At 37.8% G+C, this 21,168-nt stretch overlaps 2 protein-coding genes and 1 non-coding gene across 7 annotated transcripts in view; 1 reads left to right on the top strand and 2 right to left on the bottom strand.

Moving 5' to 3' along the window:
- Positions 1-856: 856 nt before the first annotated feature.
- PRG4 (proteoglycan 4) lies at positions 857-18,551 on the top strand. 5 transcript variants are annotated; one of them, XM_054450884.2, is made up of 13 exons: positions 857-952; positions 1,507-1,612; positions 4,739-4,861; positions 6,237-6,356; positions 8,754-8,903; positions 9,440-9,571; positions 10,967-13,825; positions 14,488-14,565; positions 15,706-15,842; positions 16,118-16,274; positions 16,846-17,043; positions 17,440-17,565; positions 18,359-18,551. In XM_054450884.2, exons 2-13 carry the CDS (start codon positions 1,537-1,539, stop codon positions 18,454-18,456), a joined length of 4,254 nt encoding a protein of 1,417 aa, XP_054306859.1. In that variant the 5' UTR covers positions 857-952; positions 1,507-1,536; the 3' UTR covers positions 18,457-18,551. The 5 variants fall into 5 exon arrangements, with proteins under 5 accessions (XP_054306859.1, XP_063503992.1, XP_054306840.1 ...); XM_063647922.1 differs by lacking the exon at positions 4,739-4,861; XM_054450865.2 differs by lacking the exon at positions 9,440-9,571.
- On the bottom strand, positions 16,498-16,601 carry LOC129023210 (U6 spliceosomal RNA). The gene has a single exon (XR_008496716.1). It is a non-coding gene; the product is annotated as a U6 spliceosomal RNA (small nuclear RNA).
- The window catches only part of TPR (translocated promoter region, nuclear basket protein), a 61,482-nt gene continuing 58,817 nt past the window's right edge, over positions 18,504-21,168 (bottom strand). Inside the window, exons 51-52 of the mRNA XM_054450852.2 lie at positions 19,313-19,408; positions 18,504-18,704 (exon numbers count right to left, since the gene is read on the bottom strand). Coding sequence (XP_054306827.1) covers positions 18,649-18,704; positions 19,313-19,408 — 152 coding nt within the window. The 3' untranslated portion in view covers positions 18,504-18,648. The remainder of the gene's footprint in view (positions 18,705-19,312; positions 19,409-21,168) is intronic.

Here is a 21,168-nt window from a genome sequence, read left to right as displayed (position 1 = left end):
GACTAACATATAGGTGTTGGTTGTCCTTAGGGAAATCATAGTCTGTTGGGGGTGTGAGACAGATGAAGAGATACTTTCAGTAAAATGTAGCACAATTGTTGACTATAATTCTAGATGTGATTGGAATTTGATCTGGAAAGGTTTCAGGGAGGTGCTAGGACATGAGCGATGCCTTATGTTGGTGGGTAAGATTTTACACGGATATATTCCGTATGAAAATGGGGTGAAGCCTTGGGCTGAGCTGACGTAGCTCTGCAATGATAATGGTTCACATTTTCATTGTGGGAAGGAAACAAAATGAGTAATTTAGAAGACCTTTTCCGAACATGCTTATCTTAAAGGAAGGATCTAAGGAAAATATCAGTACAGTTTTTAAGCAGGTTTTTAAGATGATAAAGGAAGCTAGAAAATCCACAGTGTCAATAATCTACCTGTAGGTAACTGAGAGCATGTTTTCTGTGCTCAGAGAAAATGAAACTACTCAAGAAATGTACATTTGATATAATAGTATAAGTATATAAAATGTATGCCACAAGCTAACACTAGGTAAATTTCAAAGCTACCTTTGCTAGATTTAACTGGAAAGCAGAAGAAATAAATGATACCAGTATGTGAATATTTTAAAGTTGCTGCTTCAATATACTAGTCAAAGTCTGCCAGAGCTATTTACCATCTCAGGACAATTTGTTCACTTCACTTAGAAATTAGAAATGTGCTCTGGCCAATACATCTAAATTTATTTTGTAGTAGTCATTTTGCTTAATGGAAGTGTTTTCCAGATGTTGCCTAAGTCTAGTCGTCTGGGCCCTTTTCCAATAAATGAGGAAAGTTTGATTTCATAGGTTGTCACTGTTGATTTTGTCTAACCTTTGGACTGATTGGTTCATCCCACTATATTTGCACTGATATATAAGACTCCCAGGACGTGGGATAAACTCATCTATCCTTTACGGTAAGTGTCAAAGTTAACTTGCTTCATAGAATTAAATGTGTTTTCATTAGAGGTGTTTGAAAAAAAATGTATAAAGATAGTAGTTGGAAATTTTTGAAAAGGATTATATTTATGCAATACACCTGTTGGAAGCCTCTGAATTTATATTGAGAATTAAGGAAAAGTTGGAACAGTAACTCCATGATGCTTATTAAATTACATTTCAGTGACACAGGTTGTTATTTTCCTTAAGATAAAATTTTAACCTTGCACTGTTAAGTACATGCCATACTTTGGCTAGAGTTTTAAGATAAGTCTATTCTATGTTGGAGATTTCTTTAGTATTAAAACTGTCAATAACGTGGCTGAGGATGACTTGATTTGTTCTGCATAAGATTAAGTCTAATGGTCAAATATTTTCTATAAAATTAAAGCTGATTTAAAGTCTTGTTTCAAGAATGGGATGGTTTTATTATTAAGTTACATTTTTAAAGTTACTGAAACGTGTATAATGCAAGCCTAAGTTAGTGGTGAGATGAAAGAGCAGTTTTCTGATACTTTTATTTTATTTTCAGCAAGGGTACCTACGGTACCCGAAAACAACCATGGCGTGGAAAACACTTCCCATTTACCTGTTGTTGCTGCTGTCTGTTTTCGTGATTCAGCAAGTTTCATCTCAAGGTAGCTTAATCATCGAACAGACTTTTATTTAACAACTATTGCTAATCATTCGGTCTTGATTTTTATAACAACAGAAATATATTTCTAAAAATTTATATTTGCTTGAGTTTAATATATTGTACAACCTTAAAATAATATATAACATGTAGCCTGTTTGTAAGTGCTTTGGAATTCTCATCTTTTTCTCTTTTTGAGAGTTTTGAGCTTGTGTAAAGAATAATTTTGGTACTTGTTATTTCTATGGTTCTCCTGAAAGTTTAAAAAGTGCAGACAGTTCATCATAAAATTATGCTGGAGCTATATAGTATCATAAAAATAACTAAAAAAGAACAATATTTAGATAACATGTAATTTTTGCCTATATGTTGAACAATTTGTTCTTTTAAATCAAATAAATTATTGATAAATAACTTATTTTGGCATCATTTAGACATAGATACCATATTATAACAAACTATAGTGTTTCAAATGGCATTTTATTAGTCTTGAAAATGTTCTCTTTTTCTTACAAGAACTATTTATCCAGGTATGGACATATACAGATGTGACTGTCATTTTGTATTATAACATTAAATTTTTCACAGTTCTCCCAAAACAGGTCCTGGATGAATAGTTCTTGTTACTCATTTTTAGAGACTGTTAAAGTCCATTCAGTGTAATCACATTAGTAAAAGATGCTAGCATGCCATCTAGGTGGATTAATAGTAACAATGCCAAGCTTTGGATTTTTCTTTTCTTTTCTTTTCCTTTTGTTCCGCTTTGATAAGCAAAATCTGAGAGAATAAAAATCAAGATTCATGACAGTTATGATGAAATTATGTTTCTAAAGTAAACATTTCCAGTAAAATATGAGATTCTTGTGAAACCTGAACATGAGTGGAAACTGTCTGCATAGGCATAAGTTGCAGAATTGTTTAGATAAGAAAAGACAGGAAAACACATGAAAGCAAATATGAATATTCAATAAGAATGATGACTACTCCGGTATCTCCAGACCCTTCAGCTTTCTCGTAACAATATGACAAGGTTCACAACACTGGGGGCACTTTCTAAACTGCCTTTTCCTCTGTAATACAATTGGTTGTTCACTAAAACAGTGTTACTTTAATTTTAATTTTCATTAAATAAATGAAATTAAAATTAATGGGGCTGGGTGTGGTGGCTCACACCTGTAATCCCAGCACTCTGGGAGGCCTAGAGAGACAGATCACCTGAGGTCAGGAGTTCAAGAGCAGCCTGGGCAACATGGCAAAATCTTGTCTCTATACAAAATACAAAAAATTAGCCAGGTGTGGTAGCGTGTGCCTGTAATCCCAGCTATTCGGAGGCTGAGGCAAGAGGATATCTTGAATCCAGGAGGTGGAGGTTGCAGTGAGCTGAGCTTGCATCATGGCACTCCAGCCCGGGCAGCAGAGTGACACTCTGTCTCAAAAATAAATAAATAAATAAAATTAATGGTTACAGTTAGTAGCAATAAAAGTAGGACAGACACCTCATCTATGAAAGTAAGCTTTTCCTGTAAGGATGATTTCCTTTTTTTTTTGAGACAGGTTCTTGCTTTGTCTCCAAGTCTGGAGTGCAGTAGCAAAATCTTGGCTCACTGCAACCTCCACCTACTGGGTTCAAGTGATTCTCCTGTCTCAGCCTCCCGAGTAGCTGGGATTACAGGCCCCTGCCACCATGCCCGGTTAATTTTTGTATTTTTAGTAAAGACAGGTTTTCACCATGTTGGCCAGGCTGGTCTCACCTGACCTCAGGTGATCCACCTGCCTCAGCCTCCGAAAATGCTGGGATTACAGATGATTTCTTATTTCAGAAATCTGCCAACTATAAAAGAACAATCTCTTTATACTGTCTTGTCTGCTTCTCTTGCTTTCTCAACCTCTTCTCATTCTCTTTTTTCTTTATATATAATATATGTATTTATATACATACACTATATATACATTTTTGTATGCATTATGCATTCATGTACGCAAAAAGTTCTGAAAGTTGTCCTACAATTTACTGTTTTATTTGCATATTCAGATTTTGGCATTCCTGGACTCTATTCTTTTAAGATTTGTTTTCAGTGTGTTTCAACATTCCTTTGTGGATTTAAGACGTTGCACCTGCCAATTTCTATTCCAGAGATGGATTCCATTATCACATTTCTGCAGTCATTTCTCAGGGAGGGTTTTAAGGTGGTGTTTTCCAAATGACTTTTAAAAAATATTTGAGAATGAGTATGCTTTTGTTATTGTTTGCTTATTTGTTGCCTGGAAAACCTCTGTTCATGACCTTTATAGTTATGCCCAGTTATTTTAAGAGTTCTCACTTTAGCAGCGGTTGTAAGCATCTGGCTCCCCTGACATTTTAAAACTCCAGTTATCCCCACCAATTAAGGAAGAAAAAGCTCAGTAAAGTTTGTGCTGGTGCAACCAGCTTGCTTTAAACTTATCGTCAGGAATGGGAGGCAATGCGATGGATGGAAAAATCTCAGCCTTAAAATAAGATATATCAGAGTTCAAATTCTGGATGGATTGTTTACTTAAGGTGACCATAAAATGTATTATCTAAATTAGGACAATTATAAGAGTAAAAGAGTTCACTACAAATAATTGGGAGGTATTAATTAACCTACGATGCAAATATACTGGAACTATTAACTAGCCATGTGATAATGAGCAAGTTGTCAAAATTTCTGTGTTTCAGCTTTCTTATCTCTAAAAAAGGGCTACTAAATCCTGGAAACATTTTCATAAGCATTAGAGATAATGTATGACTCAGTACCTGGCATAGAGAAGCTCAATAAATGGCAACTGCTAATCATCAAAACCACAGCATCGGTAGTAGCTGTAGCTGCCACCTCTTCCTTAGGAGTATCACCCTCTTTAGGCAAAGCCATTACTTTGCCTGGTTTTCAAAAATGTGTTTATCATCTCAGTCTAGTGAAGAATAAAGTGACATAATTGAGATCACCTAAGACATCAGCCAAATATCAGCTGGGCCTATTGCTAACATCCTTCCAACACCTTCTTTATCAATAAAATTCTCTCTCACCAAGTGGCTTTGTCCCCCTCGTTAGATTGCTCCCTTTCTATAAAGTGGTTTGGCCATATTTACGCCAGTATTGTATAATTTTAGATTTATCAAGCTGTGCAGGGAGATGTGGGGAAGGGTATTCTAGAGATGCCACCTGCAACTGTGATTATAACTGTCAACACTACATGGAGTGCTGCCCTGATTTCAAGAGAGTCTGCACTGTGGGTAAGTCTTGAGAGCGGGTGTCTCCTCTGTCAAGCAACACTGCGAGTCTGTGAGTCCCCCCTTGCACCCTCTTGCAGTGCTGTGAGACTGAGCCTCCCCTTGCACCCGCTTGCAGTGCTGTTTTTCCACTGTATCACTTCCTTTGCTTAAGTGACTTTCCTTCACTTGCATAAATGTTGCAGCGTGTTGTACCTAAGAATGGTGTCAAAGCTTATGATTATTGGGGAGGGTAAGGGGAGCCTGGAAATCTGTCACTTGCACAAAGTTATTGACTAGTTCCAAGTAAAATGTCTTATTTTAAATAGAGAACATACTGTGAGTCAGCAGTCATTAAGTAAATAGTAAGGAGTAATTATTTACAATCAGAGATGTCCTCAACTAGTAATGAGGCCTTTCAATAGTTTCATCAAAAGAATACATGAGCATGGAATAATCTTGTCTACCATTGGACTTTTTGATGTTAACACATTTGTAAATTACCTGGAAAAGACACTTTAAAGATAAAGTGCTAGTGTTTAATGATGAATTTCAGTTAAAACTTGAAGGTCTGAATTTTAAATTATGAGTGGTGTTTCACTTGAATATATTTTGGGCCATTTTGTTATTAACACAGAAACATTTCCTATTCAATTTAAGAAAATTGTAATTAAAGTTATTTGAAAGGTAAATTTCCTTTAGAATTTGAATGTGAAGTTGAGGAATATATTGTACAATTTAAGTATTGGATAGGTAATTCTTTCAAATAGGCCTTGGTAAGTCCCTGTTAACTCTAAACAAGGCTTTTTAAATTTTCATTTTTTAAATGAGTAGTCCTCCCTAACATAGTCCACACTGTAAGATTAGGCTGAAAGCTTTCAACTATACACCTTTCCCAGTTTGTCATAATAAGGGCCTCTGCATTACAAATGATTTTTAAGCCTCAAAAGTGGCCCATTTATGTGGAATATATATACATATATATTTATATGGAATATATTGCTGAGATCTGTACATTCAATTACTGTGAATCTATTACAGAGCAGTGTGTGAAGAAGAGAAGGATGAAGAGACTTCATATGAAGGCTATCTCACTAGACATTTCCCAATTTGTCATTGTCCATACATGTAAATAACTTGGGCAGCATCGGGATGTCTCTTGGAGTCTTGAAGGGCAAGAAGAGTTGCCCTCAGTCACCATATTTCTTTTTTGACTTTGGCTGTCTCCATCTGGGATACCATCTAATTTTTCCTGGATGATGTACTCCAAATTTCAAATAAAAGACTTAGAAATGAACTTTTGGAAACCTAGTCAAGTCTAAGGTGGGAAATGGCTGTCAAATACATGGGCCTGGCTTCACAATGAATAATCTGTAACTTCTTGTTTTGCTCTGGGTAGAGCTTTCCTGTAAAGGCCGCTGCTTTGAGTCCTTCGAGAGAGGGAGGGAGTGTGACTGCGATGCCCAATGTAAGAAGTATGACAAGTGCTGTCCTGATTATGAGAGTTTCTGTGCAGAAGGTAAGCATCACAGTACCAACCAATGCTTCTCACTACAGCCAGATCTGTGCACCTACCTTAGCATCACTGATAATGTCTAACACGCAGTCCATCTTAGGCCCTGATTTTACTAACATATAAGCTATTTGATAATAATTTTGTTTTGTGGAGATGAATTAAAGAAGAAAAGTGCCTTCCAACAGCAGAACCCCCAGGCTCAGCCAGGCTCCAAGAGTACAAGATGTTGCCAGAGGGGGAACATAGAGGATGAGGCTAAATGTACATGTCTTTTTTTTTTCTTCAGATATGGTTCAATTTCAGGTTAAATCAACAGTAATCAACTCACTTGATGATTTCTTATCTCACCCTTGATGACTTCATGAAGTCAACTATCCTCTGAGTTATCTATGCTTTTGGCCTCAGTGTTTGAGTATATATTTAAGGACACAAGCAACACTTTCAGCTTCCCTAAACAAGTAAATTTATGAATCAGTTTAAGCCATTAAATTTACAGGCAAATCTACCTAATACGTTGTTAACCGTCATGTTCCTTCCCATTTCTGCAGTGTCCTCAGCAGTCTCTATTCCAATACATGTGCATGGTAAAGTCAATAACAAGGAATATTCCCATCTTAAAATCATCTTCTCTATTTATAGGTCTTGAAGGACTACTCTAGAGTATAACAAAAGGCTCCAGATTTTACAGAAAAAGATTTTAAAAATATACTTGAATACTGGATTACCTTCCTTTACCAAATTGTTGTTCTTAAATTCTACTTTGTTAAAACAAGAATATTTGTGGAGGTAAAAGTGAAAATAAGCTTTGCTTGCATAATCAATCTTATCATTTTATTTAAACAAGCCTGCGCTTCCTGCTTCTTTAGAACAGTGAAGAGTGGAAAACTGCTAATCAGCAGAATTGAGAGATGTTTCTTAACCGTTCAAAGTTTTCATTCGAAAACATTCCAAAAATAATGAGACAACACCCTTGTAATAAAAACCTCAGAGCTCACCCTTCCTGCAGCTTTTAGCAGGCCCCATGATGAGTGACACATATTTACTCATTACCCTAATTGTTTTGGCTGTGAGACAAGAAAGCTAAGAATTTGTTTTGGGCAGAGGATGTGTAGGGAGTGAAGATGGTTAGAAAGTGATGAGACATTGAGAGAACATTTTGATAAAGATAATACTTTATGTTATGAAATGTTTGGTCAGATTACCTAAAGTTTAGGTAGAACTCTGAAAAAAAATGATGAAGGCAATGCTGGCCAACTTTCTTTACAGAATTCATAAGATAGTCAGGGTCCCAACTTAAAATAATAAAACCACCCAGAACCTCAATACTTTATTTTTTAAGTATAATAACCAAACTATCTTGAGATTCACCACCTAGTTGTTTCAGTATAGATACTACTTACAGGTGTCTATATATCTAAAAATCATAACATTTCAAGAATTTAAGGAATCCCAGCCATCCAAGTGCCTCCAAATGTGAAAGAGAAAACAGAGTCCAAGAGGTTAACCGTTTTGGCCAAGAGCATTAGCTAGTACATAGCAGATCTGTTTCTCAAATTGAGATACTTGATGTTTTTGCTGGGTAGGAGGAGAAACAAGAGGGACAGTGGCCAGTTCACGGAGACTATAGCAGTAGGGTTCTGGGGCGATGTTGCGGGGAGCAGCATGATTTATCACAACCCTTCTGTACCCAGAGAGTCCCCAGTGCTGTTTTCTTATCCTTCATTAGTCCCTCTTCTTGTTCCTAATGATTTAAAAAAAAAAAAAAGAAGTTCCATGTTTTCTCTTCTAGACTGAGAAGCGGAAGAGGGAAGGGGACTAAAAGGTTAAAAAGATACACACCAAACCATTAACAGTTGTATCTTTGGGAAGGGCAGGACATTTTGAGGAAAAGCATAATGTGAAGGTGTGAACTTTTCACAAGAATTTTCATGTAGAACTTTTGTAATTAAAAAAAGAACAAAAGGCAAATTGGCAAAATTTAATTTAAATGAATATTAAAACAGAAAAAAATGAATACTAAAACAAAAAAAATTCTGAAGGCAAAGACCTTCAGAAATCATCTTGAATAAACATCTTAGTTTGTAGACAAGAAGATGAAGTTCAAGAGAATTATTTGCCTAAGGTCACAATGGTAGAGGCTCGCAGGCCTAGGACTGTAATTCAGGTCTTCTGATTCCTGAGACTTTGCTCCCTGTCATAACTTACAACAATTTGAGAACCAGTATTTTATAGCAATGCATCCTTAGAGTTAAATGGAGTCATTCGTTTTGGGCTGGAGCCTGCCTGCACTGGCTGTCACCAGCATCTACTCTTGAAGCTAGATGTATCCGTGCTTTTCACAGTTAGAGCTGCTGATAAACATAAACAAGATGTTAACTGACTTGTCTTGCTTGGCCTCAGTGCATAATCCCACATCACCACCATCTTCAAAGAAAGCACCTCCACCTTCAGGAGCATCTCAAACCATCAAATCAACAACCAAACGTTCACCCAAACCACCAAACAAGAAGAAGACTAAGAAAGTTGTAGAATCAGAGGAAATAACAGAAGGTAGGAAGATGACAGATATAATCAAAGGAGCTTTCTTAGATGAAGTAACTTGTAGGTGACTGCTTATATAAGCCCATTCTCAGAGAACAGGGTAATCTTAGGAATCATGAGGCTCATTACACTCAAAGGTTTTAGACTTTGCTTTTAAGTAAAGTTTAAGACAAAGTATAAACTCTCAGCTCTTTCTGTGTTTACCAAACCCAGCATGAGTCTGGGTTAAAACAAATCAGAAGGGACAAATCTTACTATAAAAAACAAAAACCACCCCATGATTTTCTTTGCAGAATAATTTGATTCTGTGTTTTGGAGGATATGGGAAAGTTGAGAGATACTAGTAATACTGCTAGTATCTGTGATAAGCCCAGGTGCCTTGCTTTTAACTGACAGATTAAAAGGCAGTTGGTCATATTACTAATAAGAGCAAAATCCAGATACTTGTAGACTAGTAAATAGCACTTCTTGCTGTATTTAGACTGGTGGTTCTTTTTTGTTTTAAATCACAGTTGGTGTGATCAAACTTTCTATTTGATTTATAGAACATTCTGTTTCTGAAAATCAAGAGTCCTCCTCCTCCTCCTCCTCCTCTTCCTCTTCTTCTTCAACAATTCGGAAAATCAAGTCTTCCAAAAATTCAGCTGCTAATAGAGAATTACAGAAGAAACTCAAAGGTTTGAGCATTGATAAAGATCAAAGACTGTATCAATGCCATATTAACAATGATTATATTTAAAAGTAATGCGTGCTGGTAGAACGAGGACATTTCAATATGGGGGGGGAATATAACTTTATAAATATTATCTTAGAAAATGCCAAATGAATACTTCCTACAGGAAATTAGTGCCAAGCGGCTAAGAAGCCACTCTAAAAGCAAAGGATAAGAAGATGCTGTAGCAGGACTGTGGAACCACAAGATGGCACCAGAGATGATTATTGATGGCTTTCTATTGTCATTCTTGTTTACTTGACATCATTTTGCTTCTTCTCCTTCATCTTCCTTGCATTTTCATTTTCCCTTCCCCAGGTTTATTTTAACAAACATTTATATGCTATTGTCCTAAGTGTTTTACAAGTATTAACTCATTAAATTCTTACAAACCTCTATGGAAAAAATATTATCCATATTTTACAAATCCTCTTTATTTTCCTAGTAACTTATATATTATATCTGGCTGCTTTTTCTCTAGTAGAGACTGTGCTACAGAATGGGCTATTATTGACTGAAAAGAGATTTCCTTTGCTGTTTATTATTTCCTGAAGTTCTGGTTCTAAATATATATTCTCTTTCTCCAGGAAATACTGGATTTTTGGATAAGGGAGTTTTAAAGAACTCTAAGTGGTTGTGATTTCCTCCGAAGCATTCTCTCTAAATAAATAGCCAGATATTTAATCTTTTAGTCACCCAGAAAATCGTGCACGAAGCCACCCTTGGGCTTTGTAGTTCACATGTGGGGCAGCTGCTATGGGAAAGCCTTGATAAATACTGTCTTTTTGCTGCCATCGCACCCTAAGCTCCTCCTTATGTCCCCTGGGACTTGCAAGTTTAGCTGCGCAGAAGAAAAGGAGTGGCTAATAGCCCTATGTGTGGGAACAAGGCTCAGCAGGGACTGTGGGGGTGACTGGGGCAGATTGCTCAGAGGTTAGCTGTAGAGGCCTCTGAGATAATTGGTGCAGCAAGATTGGTAGTACTAGGTTTCCAGGAGGAAGGAAGGGACATTGGGCACTGAAGAATAAGAGTACAAAAAGTGGGGGGCAAAGAACATTAATATAAACAGATGAATTAGTGTTATTTATCGTGTTGGTAATTTCGAACTTGCCACTGACTTCCATGAATTAATTGTATAGAGTTTAATTTGTGCTTTTTCATCTCTCATCTCATTTATTCCCTAAAACAGCCCAATAAGATAGGTTGAGAATTTGCCATTTTACAACAAATTAAAGGACATAGTAGAGGTTAGCACTTTGCTTAGAAACCACACAACTAGTCAATGATAAAGATGGGATCTTTATGTCACTATTAAAGAAAAAAAAATTCTAAAATAACAAGTTGAATATTTTTTCTCCAGTAAAAGATAACAAGAAGAACAGAACTAAAAAGAAACCTACCCCCAAACCACCAGTTGTAGATGAAGCTGGAAGTGGATTGGATAATGGTGACTTCAAGGTCACAACTCCTGACATGTCTACCACCCAACACAATAAAGTCACCACATCTCCCAAGATCACAACAGCAAAACCAATAAATCCCAGACCCAGTCTTCCACCCAATTCTGATACATCTAAAGAGACGTCTTTGACAGCGAATAAAGAGACAACAGTTGAAACTAAAGAAACTACTACAAATAAACAGACTTCAACTGATGGAAAAGAGAAGACTACTTCCGCTAAAGAGACACAAAGTGTAGAGAAAACATCTGCTAAAGATTTAGCACCTACATCTAAAGTGCCGGCTAAACCTACACCCAAAGCTGAAACTACAACCAAAGGCCCTGCTCTCACCACTCCCAAGGAGCCCACGCCCACCACTCCCAAGGAGCCTTCACCCACCACCACCAAGGAGCCTGCACCCACCACCCCCAAGGAGCCTGCACCCACCACCCCCAAGGAGCCTGCACCCACCACCCCCAAGGAGCCTGCACCCACCACTCCCAAGAAGCCTGCATCTACCACTCCCAAAGAGCCTGCACCCACCACCACCAAGTCTGCACCCACTACTCCCAAGGAGCCTGCCCCAACTACCCCCAAGGAGACTGCACCCACCACCCCTAAGAAGCCTGCACCCACCACCCCCAAGGAGCCTGCACCCACCACCACCAAGAAGCCTGCACCCACCACTCCCAAGGAGCCTGCACCCACTACTCCCAAAGAGCCTGCCCCAACTACCCCCAAGAAGCCTGCACCCACCACCCCCAAGGAGCCTGCACCCACCACCCCCAAGGAGCCTGCACCCACCACTCCCAAGAAGCCTGCATCTACCATTCCCAAAGAGCCTGCACCCACCACCACCAAGTCTGCACCCACTACTCCCAAGGAGCCTGCCCCAACTACCCCCAAGGAGCCTGCACCCACCACCCCCAAGAAGCCTGCACCCACCACCACCAAGGAGCCTGCACCCACCACTCCCAAGGAGCCTGCACCCACCACCACCAAGAAGCCTGCACCCACTACTCCCAAAGAGCCTGCCCCAACTACCCCCAAGAAGCCTGCACCCACCACCCCCAAGGAGCCTGCACCCACCACCCCCAAGGAGCCTGCACCCACCACTCCCAAGAAGCCTGCATCTACCACTCCCAAAGAGCCTGCACCCGCCACCACCAAGTCTGCACTCACTACTCCCAAGGAGCCTGCCCCAACTACCCCCAAGGAGCCTGCACCCACCACCCCCGAGAAGCTCACACCCACCACCCCCGAGAAGCTCGCACCCACCACCCCCGAGGAGCCCGCACCCACCACCTCCGAGGAGCCCGCTCCCACCACCCCTGAGGAGCCCGCTCCCACCACCCCTGAGGAACCCGCTCCCACCACTCCCAAGGCACCAGCTCCCACCACCCCTAAGGAGCCTGTTCCAACTACCCCTAAGGAGACTGCTCCAACTACCCCTAAGGAGCCTGCTCCAACTACCCCTAAGGAGACTGCTCCAACTACCCCTAAGGAGACTGCTCCAACTACCCCTAAGGAGACTGCTCCAACTACCCCTAAGGAGCCTGCTCCAACTACCCCTAAGGAGCCTGTTCCAACTACCCCTAAGGAGACTGCTCCAACTACCCCTAAGGAGTCTGCTCCAACTACCCCTAAGGGGACTGCTCCAACTACCCCTAAGGGGACTGCTCCAACTACCCCTAAGGAAACTGCTCCAACTACCCTCAAGGAACCTGCACCCACTGTTCCCAAGAAGCCTGCCCCCAAGGAGCTTGCACCCACCACCACCAAGGAGCCCACATCCACCACCTCTGACAAGCCCGCTCCAACTACCCCTAAGGAGACTATTTCAACTACCCCCAAGGAGCCTGCACCCACTACCCCCAAGAAGCCTGCTCCAACTACTCCTGTGACACCTCCTCCAACCGATTCAGAGGTCTCTACTCCAACTACCACCAAGGAGCCTCCCACTAGCCACAAAAGCCCTGATGAATCAACTCCTGAGCTTTCTGCAGAACCCACACCAAAGGCTCTTGAAAACAGTCCCAAGGAACCTGGTGTACCTACAACTAAGACTCCTACAGTGACTAAACCTGAAATGACTACAATAGCTAAAGACAAGACAACAGAAAGAGACATACGTACTACACCTGAAACTACAACTGCTGCACCTAAGATGACAAAAGAGACAGCAACTACAACAGAAAAAACTACCGAATCCAAAATAACAACTACAACCACACAAGTAACATCTACCACAACTCAAGATACCACACCATTCAAAATTACTACTCTTAAAACAACTACTCTTGCACCCAAAGTAACTACAACAAAAAAGACAATTACTACCACTGAGATTATGAACAAACCTAAAGAAACAGCTAAACCAAAAGACAGAGCTACTAATTCTAAAGCGACAACTCCTAAACCTCAAAAGCCAACCAAAGCACCCAAAAAACCCACTTCTACCAAAAAGCCAAAAACAACGCCTAGAGTGAGAAAACCAAAGACGACACCAACTCCCCGCAAGATGACATCAACAATGCCAGAATTGAACCCTACCTCAAGAGTAGAAGCCATGCTCCAAACCACCACCAGACCTAACCAAACTCCAAACTCCAAACTAGTTGAAGTAAATCCAAAGAATGAAGATGCAGGTGGTGCTGAAGGAGAAACACCTCATATGCTTCCCAGGCCCCATGTGTTCATGCCTGAAGTTACTCCCGACATGGCTTACTTACCGAGAGTACCCAATCAACGCATTATCATCAATCCCATGCTTTCCGGTATTAAGAATCAGTTATTTTCATTTTTAAAGCTGGTAATGTTAGTTTACATCTATCTGAACCAGAATGCCTTAGTTTAGTATCACTCGACTGAGATATATTACCTGACCTTATTAACTTGTGAAGTTTTACAGCTTCCCTGTAGGTAAGCAGAGGTGTAATTATAGTAAGCTTTTTCATTCTCTAGAAAATTAAGTAATAATTTAGGGTTGGGAATTTAGCATATGTGCCTGTGAGCAGCAGAGATGGTATACAGAACGTCAAAATAATTTAGTTCGGAGTCTATTCTTAAAAGTACAATGCAAAGCAAAAATCTGTAGTATCATTTTCCAAACTAACCCAAAGGGAGGGCAATCAGAACTGAAAGACGCAATTTCACATTGAGTTCATACATCCAATATATGTCTAGTTTACATGAAAATCAAGGTAACCTGGCCCATTCCAATTCATAATAATTTATTTCATATAACACTTTTGAAGAGTATCATCTTTAAGTAAAATGGAATTATCAAGTATATAACTATGCAAACAGGTCAAACTGTGTCCTTCAAGATCTTAGAAAAGGTAAACAGGAAATAGAACCATGTGGAAAGACTTGAAAAGAACATACATACTTTTCTCATTCTGTCCTACATTTGTTTTGTTTTTGTTAATTTGTTTAGATGAGACCAATATATGCAATGGTAAGCCAGTAGATGGACTGACTACTTTGCGCAATGGGACATTGGTTGCATTCCGAGGTGAGCTATGTACACATTTTTCTTCTCATCATTCTCTTTTGGCATTTATGAGAACTAAAGCCGTCGAAGAGTGCTAGTTTGGGTTGTTTTCTGGAGGGGAATCTGATTGATAAGCACACCTCACAGGAGAATCTGAGAGTAATAACAGAAATATTGGATTAAGGAAATTAGACAAAGTAACAAAACAAAACCCTGAACTGACACTACTGAGGTTTTTTCCTATTGTTAAGATTTAAAAGGTAGTTCAATTTTTTTGGGGGGGGGGTGGTAGTTAAAATTTAAAAAATAAAATAAAATACAATTTTAATTTCATACCAAATGAAATGACACCAGCATGCATATTCGCTGCTTTATTTGAAAATCACATCTCAGTTGTGATGTGTTCAAGTGTTACACTCTCTGCTGGAGAGTAACAGAAGAAAAGTTATTTCCTGTTAATTCTGTGCTGTACTCTGCTAGTCCAGTCTTGACACATATTTAGATTAAATCTGAAAACAATTCCTTTTCATGCAGTAGAGGCTAAAGAGATGTTAGTCATTAAATTATAATTCCTTAGTTCTAAGAGATAAAGAAATTGAGACCTAAGGAGATAGTGACTGTATCACAAAGCCAAAAGGCTTTTTTGAGACAGGATCTCCCTCTGTCACCCAGGCTGGAGTAGAGTGGCACAATCACGGCTCAACGCAGGCTCGATCTCCTGAGCCCAAGTGATCCTCCCGCCTCAGCCACCTGAGTAGCTGGGACTACAGGTGTGCACCACCATGCCTGGCTAATTTTTGTATTTTTTTTTTAGAGACAGGGTTTTGTCATGGTGCCCACGCTGATCTCAAACTCCTGGGCCCAAGCCATCTACCCGCCTTGACCTCCCAAAGTGCTGGATTACAGGTGTGAGCCACTGCACCTGGCCCAACCAATAGGCTCTTTCTAAAGAAACTAGAAAGCTAAAGTATCTCAAAGGTTATGCTAAATTTCAGACTTGGGAAATACCTGCTCTCAGAAATGTTCAAATACTACCTTTGTATCTGACTAAACTTCCAGTCATACAATGCATAAGAAAACTACATTTTTTTTTCATTTTGGTTTCTTTTGTGATAGGTTTAGCATTCAGCTTGTAGGCTGATGTCTCTCCTTAAATTTTAGGTCATTATTTCTGGATGCTAAGTCCATTCAGTCCACCATCTCCAGCTCGCAGAATTACTGAAGTTTGGGGTATTCCTTCCCCCATTGATACTGTTTTTACTAGGTGCAACTGTGAAGGAAAAACTTTCTTCTTTAAGGTAACACAAATATCTTTGTGAGAGAAATTTAATAATAATTTGTAACTGCATTATTTATTACAACATATATTGCCTTAACCTCCAATATAAGTGTCCCCACTTTTAAATACTCTATCATCAAAATTTAATCATAATTCAACAGTTTGATAACAGTAATGGTCAAAATTCAACCATTTAACTAAGTTAACACGTTCTCTCTATACTTAAATCTAGAAATGAGTTCCAAATCTTTTTTCCCAAAGCTGCTAACATAATTTTCTCTTTTAAATTATCAGGATTCTCAGTACTGGCGTTTTACCAATGATATAAAAGATGCAGGGTACCCCAAACCAATTTTCAAAGGATTTGGAGGACTAACTGGACAAATAGTGGCAGCGCTTTCAACAGCTAAATACAAGAACTGGCCTGAATCTGTGTATTTTTTCAAGAGAGGTATGTGTTACATAATTGACAAGATTACAAAACTTTTAAAGAATTACACTTAGCATTTTCATTTATTATTTACTGTCAAAAGACCTCTTTAATGGCTAAAATCAAATATTTTCAGTGAAAAAAATCAAAATTGAGGGTAGTGTTCTTATTGCCCTCAATTTTTATTTAGATTTCTTCACAGGCAAATCACAATTCATTTGAGTTTTCAGGTCACTGATAGAATGTCATTTACTTTCGCTTCACAAATGTGCATGTCATCCTTGCACAGGGGCCATGCTAATCTCTGTATCATTCCAGTTTTAGTATATGTGCTGCCAAAGTGAGCACTTGTCACTTTCAACTGAAATTAAATATATAACTATGTAATTTGCTGCATCTATTCATTCAACAAGTACTTCAGGGTTTAACAATTATTTTTATAATACCCTTGACTAATAGCCATTATTAATATCAGCATATTATATGAAAAATGAGAACAAAACTGTTTCCTATACATTGTAAAAGTTGTTTTCCACCTTTTCTGAGGGTATTAAAATTTTCATTTTCCATGTGATATTCTAATACATAACAGGTGGCAGCATTCAGCAGTATATTTATAAACAGGAACCTGTACAGAAGTGCCCTGGAAGAAGGCCTGCTCTAAATTATCCAGTGTATGGAGAAACGACACAGGTTAGGAGACGTCGCTTTGAACGTGCTATAGGACCTTCTCAAACACACACCATCAGAATTCACTATTCACCCACCAGACTGGCTTATCAAGACAAAGGTAACATTTTTATTGTGTTAAAAAAATCCTTAAACATAAGTAGATGTAATACAGTTTCTTATACAGTAAGGCTTATGAAATATAGATACTGATCAAACAGCCCTAATAATTTAAGCTTACTGACAAAAAACTCATCCACTTGCCTTAGTGAATAACCAAAGACCGATACTTTCTTTTTCCGTGTGGGTAAGGAAAGCAGTTTGTTCAGGTTTGTTAGTTATAACCAATACTATTTATCAAGTACTTCTTACCAAGAACATTATATACCAATCTATAACCCTCAATAGTTCTACATCAGAGGGCTAAAACTGAGATTAAAACGCAGATGTCTGGCTCTTTCCAAGATAGTACATTGCCTTTTAATCTGGTATCTTTTATTAAACATGCCACTTACAGGTGTCCTTCATAATGAAGTTAAAGTGAGTATACTGTGGAGAGGACTTCCAAATGTGGTTACCTCAGCTATATCACTGCCCAACATCAGAAAACCTGATGGCTATGATTACTATGCCTTTTCTAAAGGTAAGTTATTAACTAATAGTTTCCCAAGGAGGTGATATCATTTGTGAAAATATGAAGATAAAGTAAAAATGCTGGCTGCAATGATGACTGAATGTAAGAAGTTACACTATGATACTTATTCTAATTGCTGTGAAAAAGAGTTAAGACTTTTGCTTTAATTTCAATTAAAATGATGGCACTGCAATTCAATTCTGCTCTAACCTTCATGAGATTACGATAAAACATCCAATTACTAGAGTAAACTTGCTACTGACGATAGTATTTTACTTCTATCATTTGTGGCATTTAACAGATACCTTGTTTGGCACAAGGTTATAATGATTTGCATCATTGCAGAGTCTGTAAGATCAGAAAGAAGTTCCTGAGAAACTAATTTTATTAATTAAATTATATTACTCAGGATGCTTTTCTTTGAAATGCCCAGAAACTAAGTTATTCTGCCTATAATTCCATAATATGAATGACATTGGCATGTATTTTTTAAAAGGAATAACCCCAAGTAAATTATTTTTCAAACTTGGTTACTCTTTAATGCTTACTTCATAAAGGAGAACTGAACCTGATTTTACAAAAAGATGGTGAAATGTCAATCTTTTGAAACATCAAAAAAGCTGAAAGGTTGAAAAGTCTAGGCAATTGTTTTTCTTTTTGTTATAAAGTTCAAATTAATTAGTAAAAACATCTCTATTAAAATGATAAACATTGTCTTTGAGCATAATAGTCAACATAAGTTATTTTTTAGTTTGGGCATTGTTTTCTTTTTAACTAAAACAATGTTTTGTCTTCCATTTAGATCAATACTATAACATTGATGTGCCTAGTAGAACAGCAAGAGCAATTACTACTCGTTCTGGGCAGACCTTATCCAAAGTCTGGTACAACTGTCCTTAGACTGATAAGCAAAGGAGGAGTCAACTAATGAAGAAAAGAATAATGAATTTTGACACTGAAAAACATTTTATTAATAAAGAATATTGACATGAGTATACCAGTTTATATATAAAAATGTTTTTAAACTTGACAATCATTACACTGAAACAGATTTGATAATCTTATTCACAGTTGTTATTGTTTACAGACCATTTAATTAATATTTCCTCTATTTATTCCTCCTCTCCCTCCCATTGCATGGCTCACACCTGTAAAAGAAAAAAAAAAATAGAATCAAATTGAATATATCTTTTAAGAATTCAAAACTAGTGTATTCACTTACCCTAGTTCATTATAAAAAATATCTAGGCATTGTGGATATAAAACTGTTGGGTATTCTACAACTTCAATGGAAATTATTACAAGCAGATTAATCCCTCTTTTTGTGACACAGTACAATCTAAAAGTTATATTGGAAAACATGGAAATATTAAAATTTTACACTTTTACTAGCTAAAACATAATCACAAAGCTTTATCGTGTTGTATAAAAAAATTAACAATACAATGGCAATACGTAGAGATACAACAAATGAATATAACACTATAACACTTCATATTTTCCAAACCTTAATTTGGATTTAAGGAAGAAATCAATAAATATAAAATATAAGCACATATTTATTATATATCTAAGGTATACAAATCTGTCTACATGAAGTTTACAGATTGGTAAATATCACCTGCTCAACATGTAATTATTTAATAAAACTTTGGAACATTAAAAAAATAAATTGGAGGCTTAAGAATTAGAAAACTTGTTCCATTTATTACTATTCCACATTCTATCATGTAATCCAGTTATGTCAGAAATTCACCTCTCTGTCTGTTAAACTGACGACCACGGACACCTTGTCTCAATGTTGTCTGAAGTCTTACTCGTCTGAAAGGCTTTGGTTGACTACTACTAGTATCTAAGAAAAACATTAAGATAAAAGAAAAGCAAGTGAAAAAATGAGAAAGCATTTATAATGATACAAACTAATTACTAAATGAATGAATGAATAAGATGCAGACTTGTCCATTTGTTTTCAATTCTTTTTTTCAAACAATGAGGAACATTTAACAAACCAAAAAAGGGTAAATGGTTAAACAACAAAAAAAGCAGCACTTTGAGAGGCTAAGCTGGGAGGATCATTTGAGCTCAGGAGTTCGAGACCAGCCTGGGCAACACAGTGAGACCCTGTTTCTACAAAATTATGAAACAATTAGCTGGGCATGGTAGAACATGCCTACAGTCCCAGTTACTCAGGAGGCTGAGGCTAGAGGATCATTTGAGCCCAGGTGAGGTTGAGGCTGCAGTGAGCCATGATCAAGCTAACTGTACTCTAGGGAGACAGGTGAGATCCTGCCTCAAAAAAAAAACCAAAAAACCAGGCAGACCGAGACCCTGTCTCAAAAAAAAAAAAAAAAAAAAACAACCAGAAGTGCTTGACTTTTTTCATTCATTCACTTATATTAATAAATATTTACTTGTTGACTACCCATGTATCAAACATAGTACCAGGTGCTGAGAAATACAACAGAAAACAAAATATCAAGTCCCTCAGCAAATAGCCTAAAACAGAACACAAATTATATCTGATTCTTCTTTTTCAGACACCCCAAACGCAATCATTAGCAAATCATGAATGCTCAAATTTAAATATATATCCCAAATCTGACAACTTCTCACAACCCTAACTCTACTATCTCACCTAAGCCATCACTATCTTTTCCTGACTTACTGCAGTAGCCTCCAAAGTTTCTTGTTTCTGTTCATTATTCATTTTCAATCTCTTCTGTACACAGCAGCCAAACTGATCAGATCATGTCATGTCATTATTCTGTGTGAAGCCCTCTAATAGCTTCCGGTATCCATGACAGCCAAGGCAATTACAATGATCTACTCGATCTATCCTCTTAACATATCTCCTGCTAGTCTCTGTTCTCACTCACTGTGCTCCAGTCACAGTGGCCTCCTTGTTGACCCTGAACACAAGCAGACACACTGCTGCCTTATGGACTTGGCATCTATTAATATTCTCTTTGATCTAGTACACTCTTCATTAAGTAACTGCACAGCTTTGATCCCTTTCTTCTTTCAGATCTTAAATGTCGCCTTCTCTTAGTGATGCTTCCTATGAAGGAACTGCCTGCTACACTGTCAAATATCTGTTGACCAAATGAATACTCAGATGGGGGAGGTACAGTTTTACATTATCAAATAAATTTAAAGACATCGTAATTTCATATTATACTTTAAAGGAAATAGCAACCATATTTTCTCATACAAGCTCTGATAAGATATAACAAGTGCTAATTCTGTTGAGGAAAGCCAATTTTTATGGGACATCAAAATATAACTGGGGGCACAGAACTTCAGTAATCATTAATATGATTGTTATACATTTTTAAAGCCTTACTGCGTATGAAATGGTTCCGTAATTTACATACATTATTTTAAATCCTGATTGCAAGATTAGTTATGAGTATCCATATTACATAACATATAGAAATTTAAAGTTACCAGATACGAAACGGTAGATATTAGGGATAGTAGCCAATAGGTTGATGTGTCACATCAAAGCAGCTGAGAAGCAGGGGAAGAGATTTTGGGATAGCAAAGTTCTGTGATTTAAAAAAGTAATAAATAACTGAGCACGTCTGCCATAAAATCTGAAGGTTCCATGGT

Source organism: Pongo pygmaeus, chromosome 1 (genome assembly GCF_028885625.2).
Source record: "Pongo pygmaeus isolate AG05252 chromosome 1, NHGRI_mPonPyg2-v2.0_pri, whole genome shotgun sequence".
In the NCBI taxonomy this organism is placed as follows: domain Eukaryota; kingdom Metazoa; phylum Chordata; class Mammalia; order Primates; family Hominidae; genus Pongo; species Pongo pygmaeus.
The sequence above is the reverse complement of the archived record's forward strand: the minus strand, read 5'-3'. Positions and strand labels throughout refer to the sequence as shown.

Excerpts from the sequence above, each read along its gene's own strand:
- PRG4 (XM_054450884.2), top strand. The coding sequence starts at position 1,537 with ATGGCGTGGAAAACACTTCCCATTTACCTGTTGTTGCTGCTGTCTGTT. Across the intron at positions 9,572-10,966 it reads ATTACAGAAGAAACTCAAAG|TAAAAGATAACAAGAAGAAC; the intron begins GTTTGAGCATTG and ends TTTTTTCTCCAG. Across the intron at positions 17,044-17,439 it reads ACTGGCTTATCAAGACAAAG|GTGTCCTTCATAATGAAGTT; the intron begins GTAACATTTTTA and ends TGCCACTTACAG.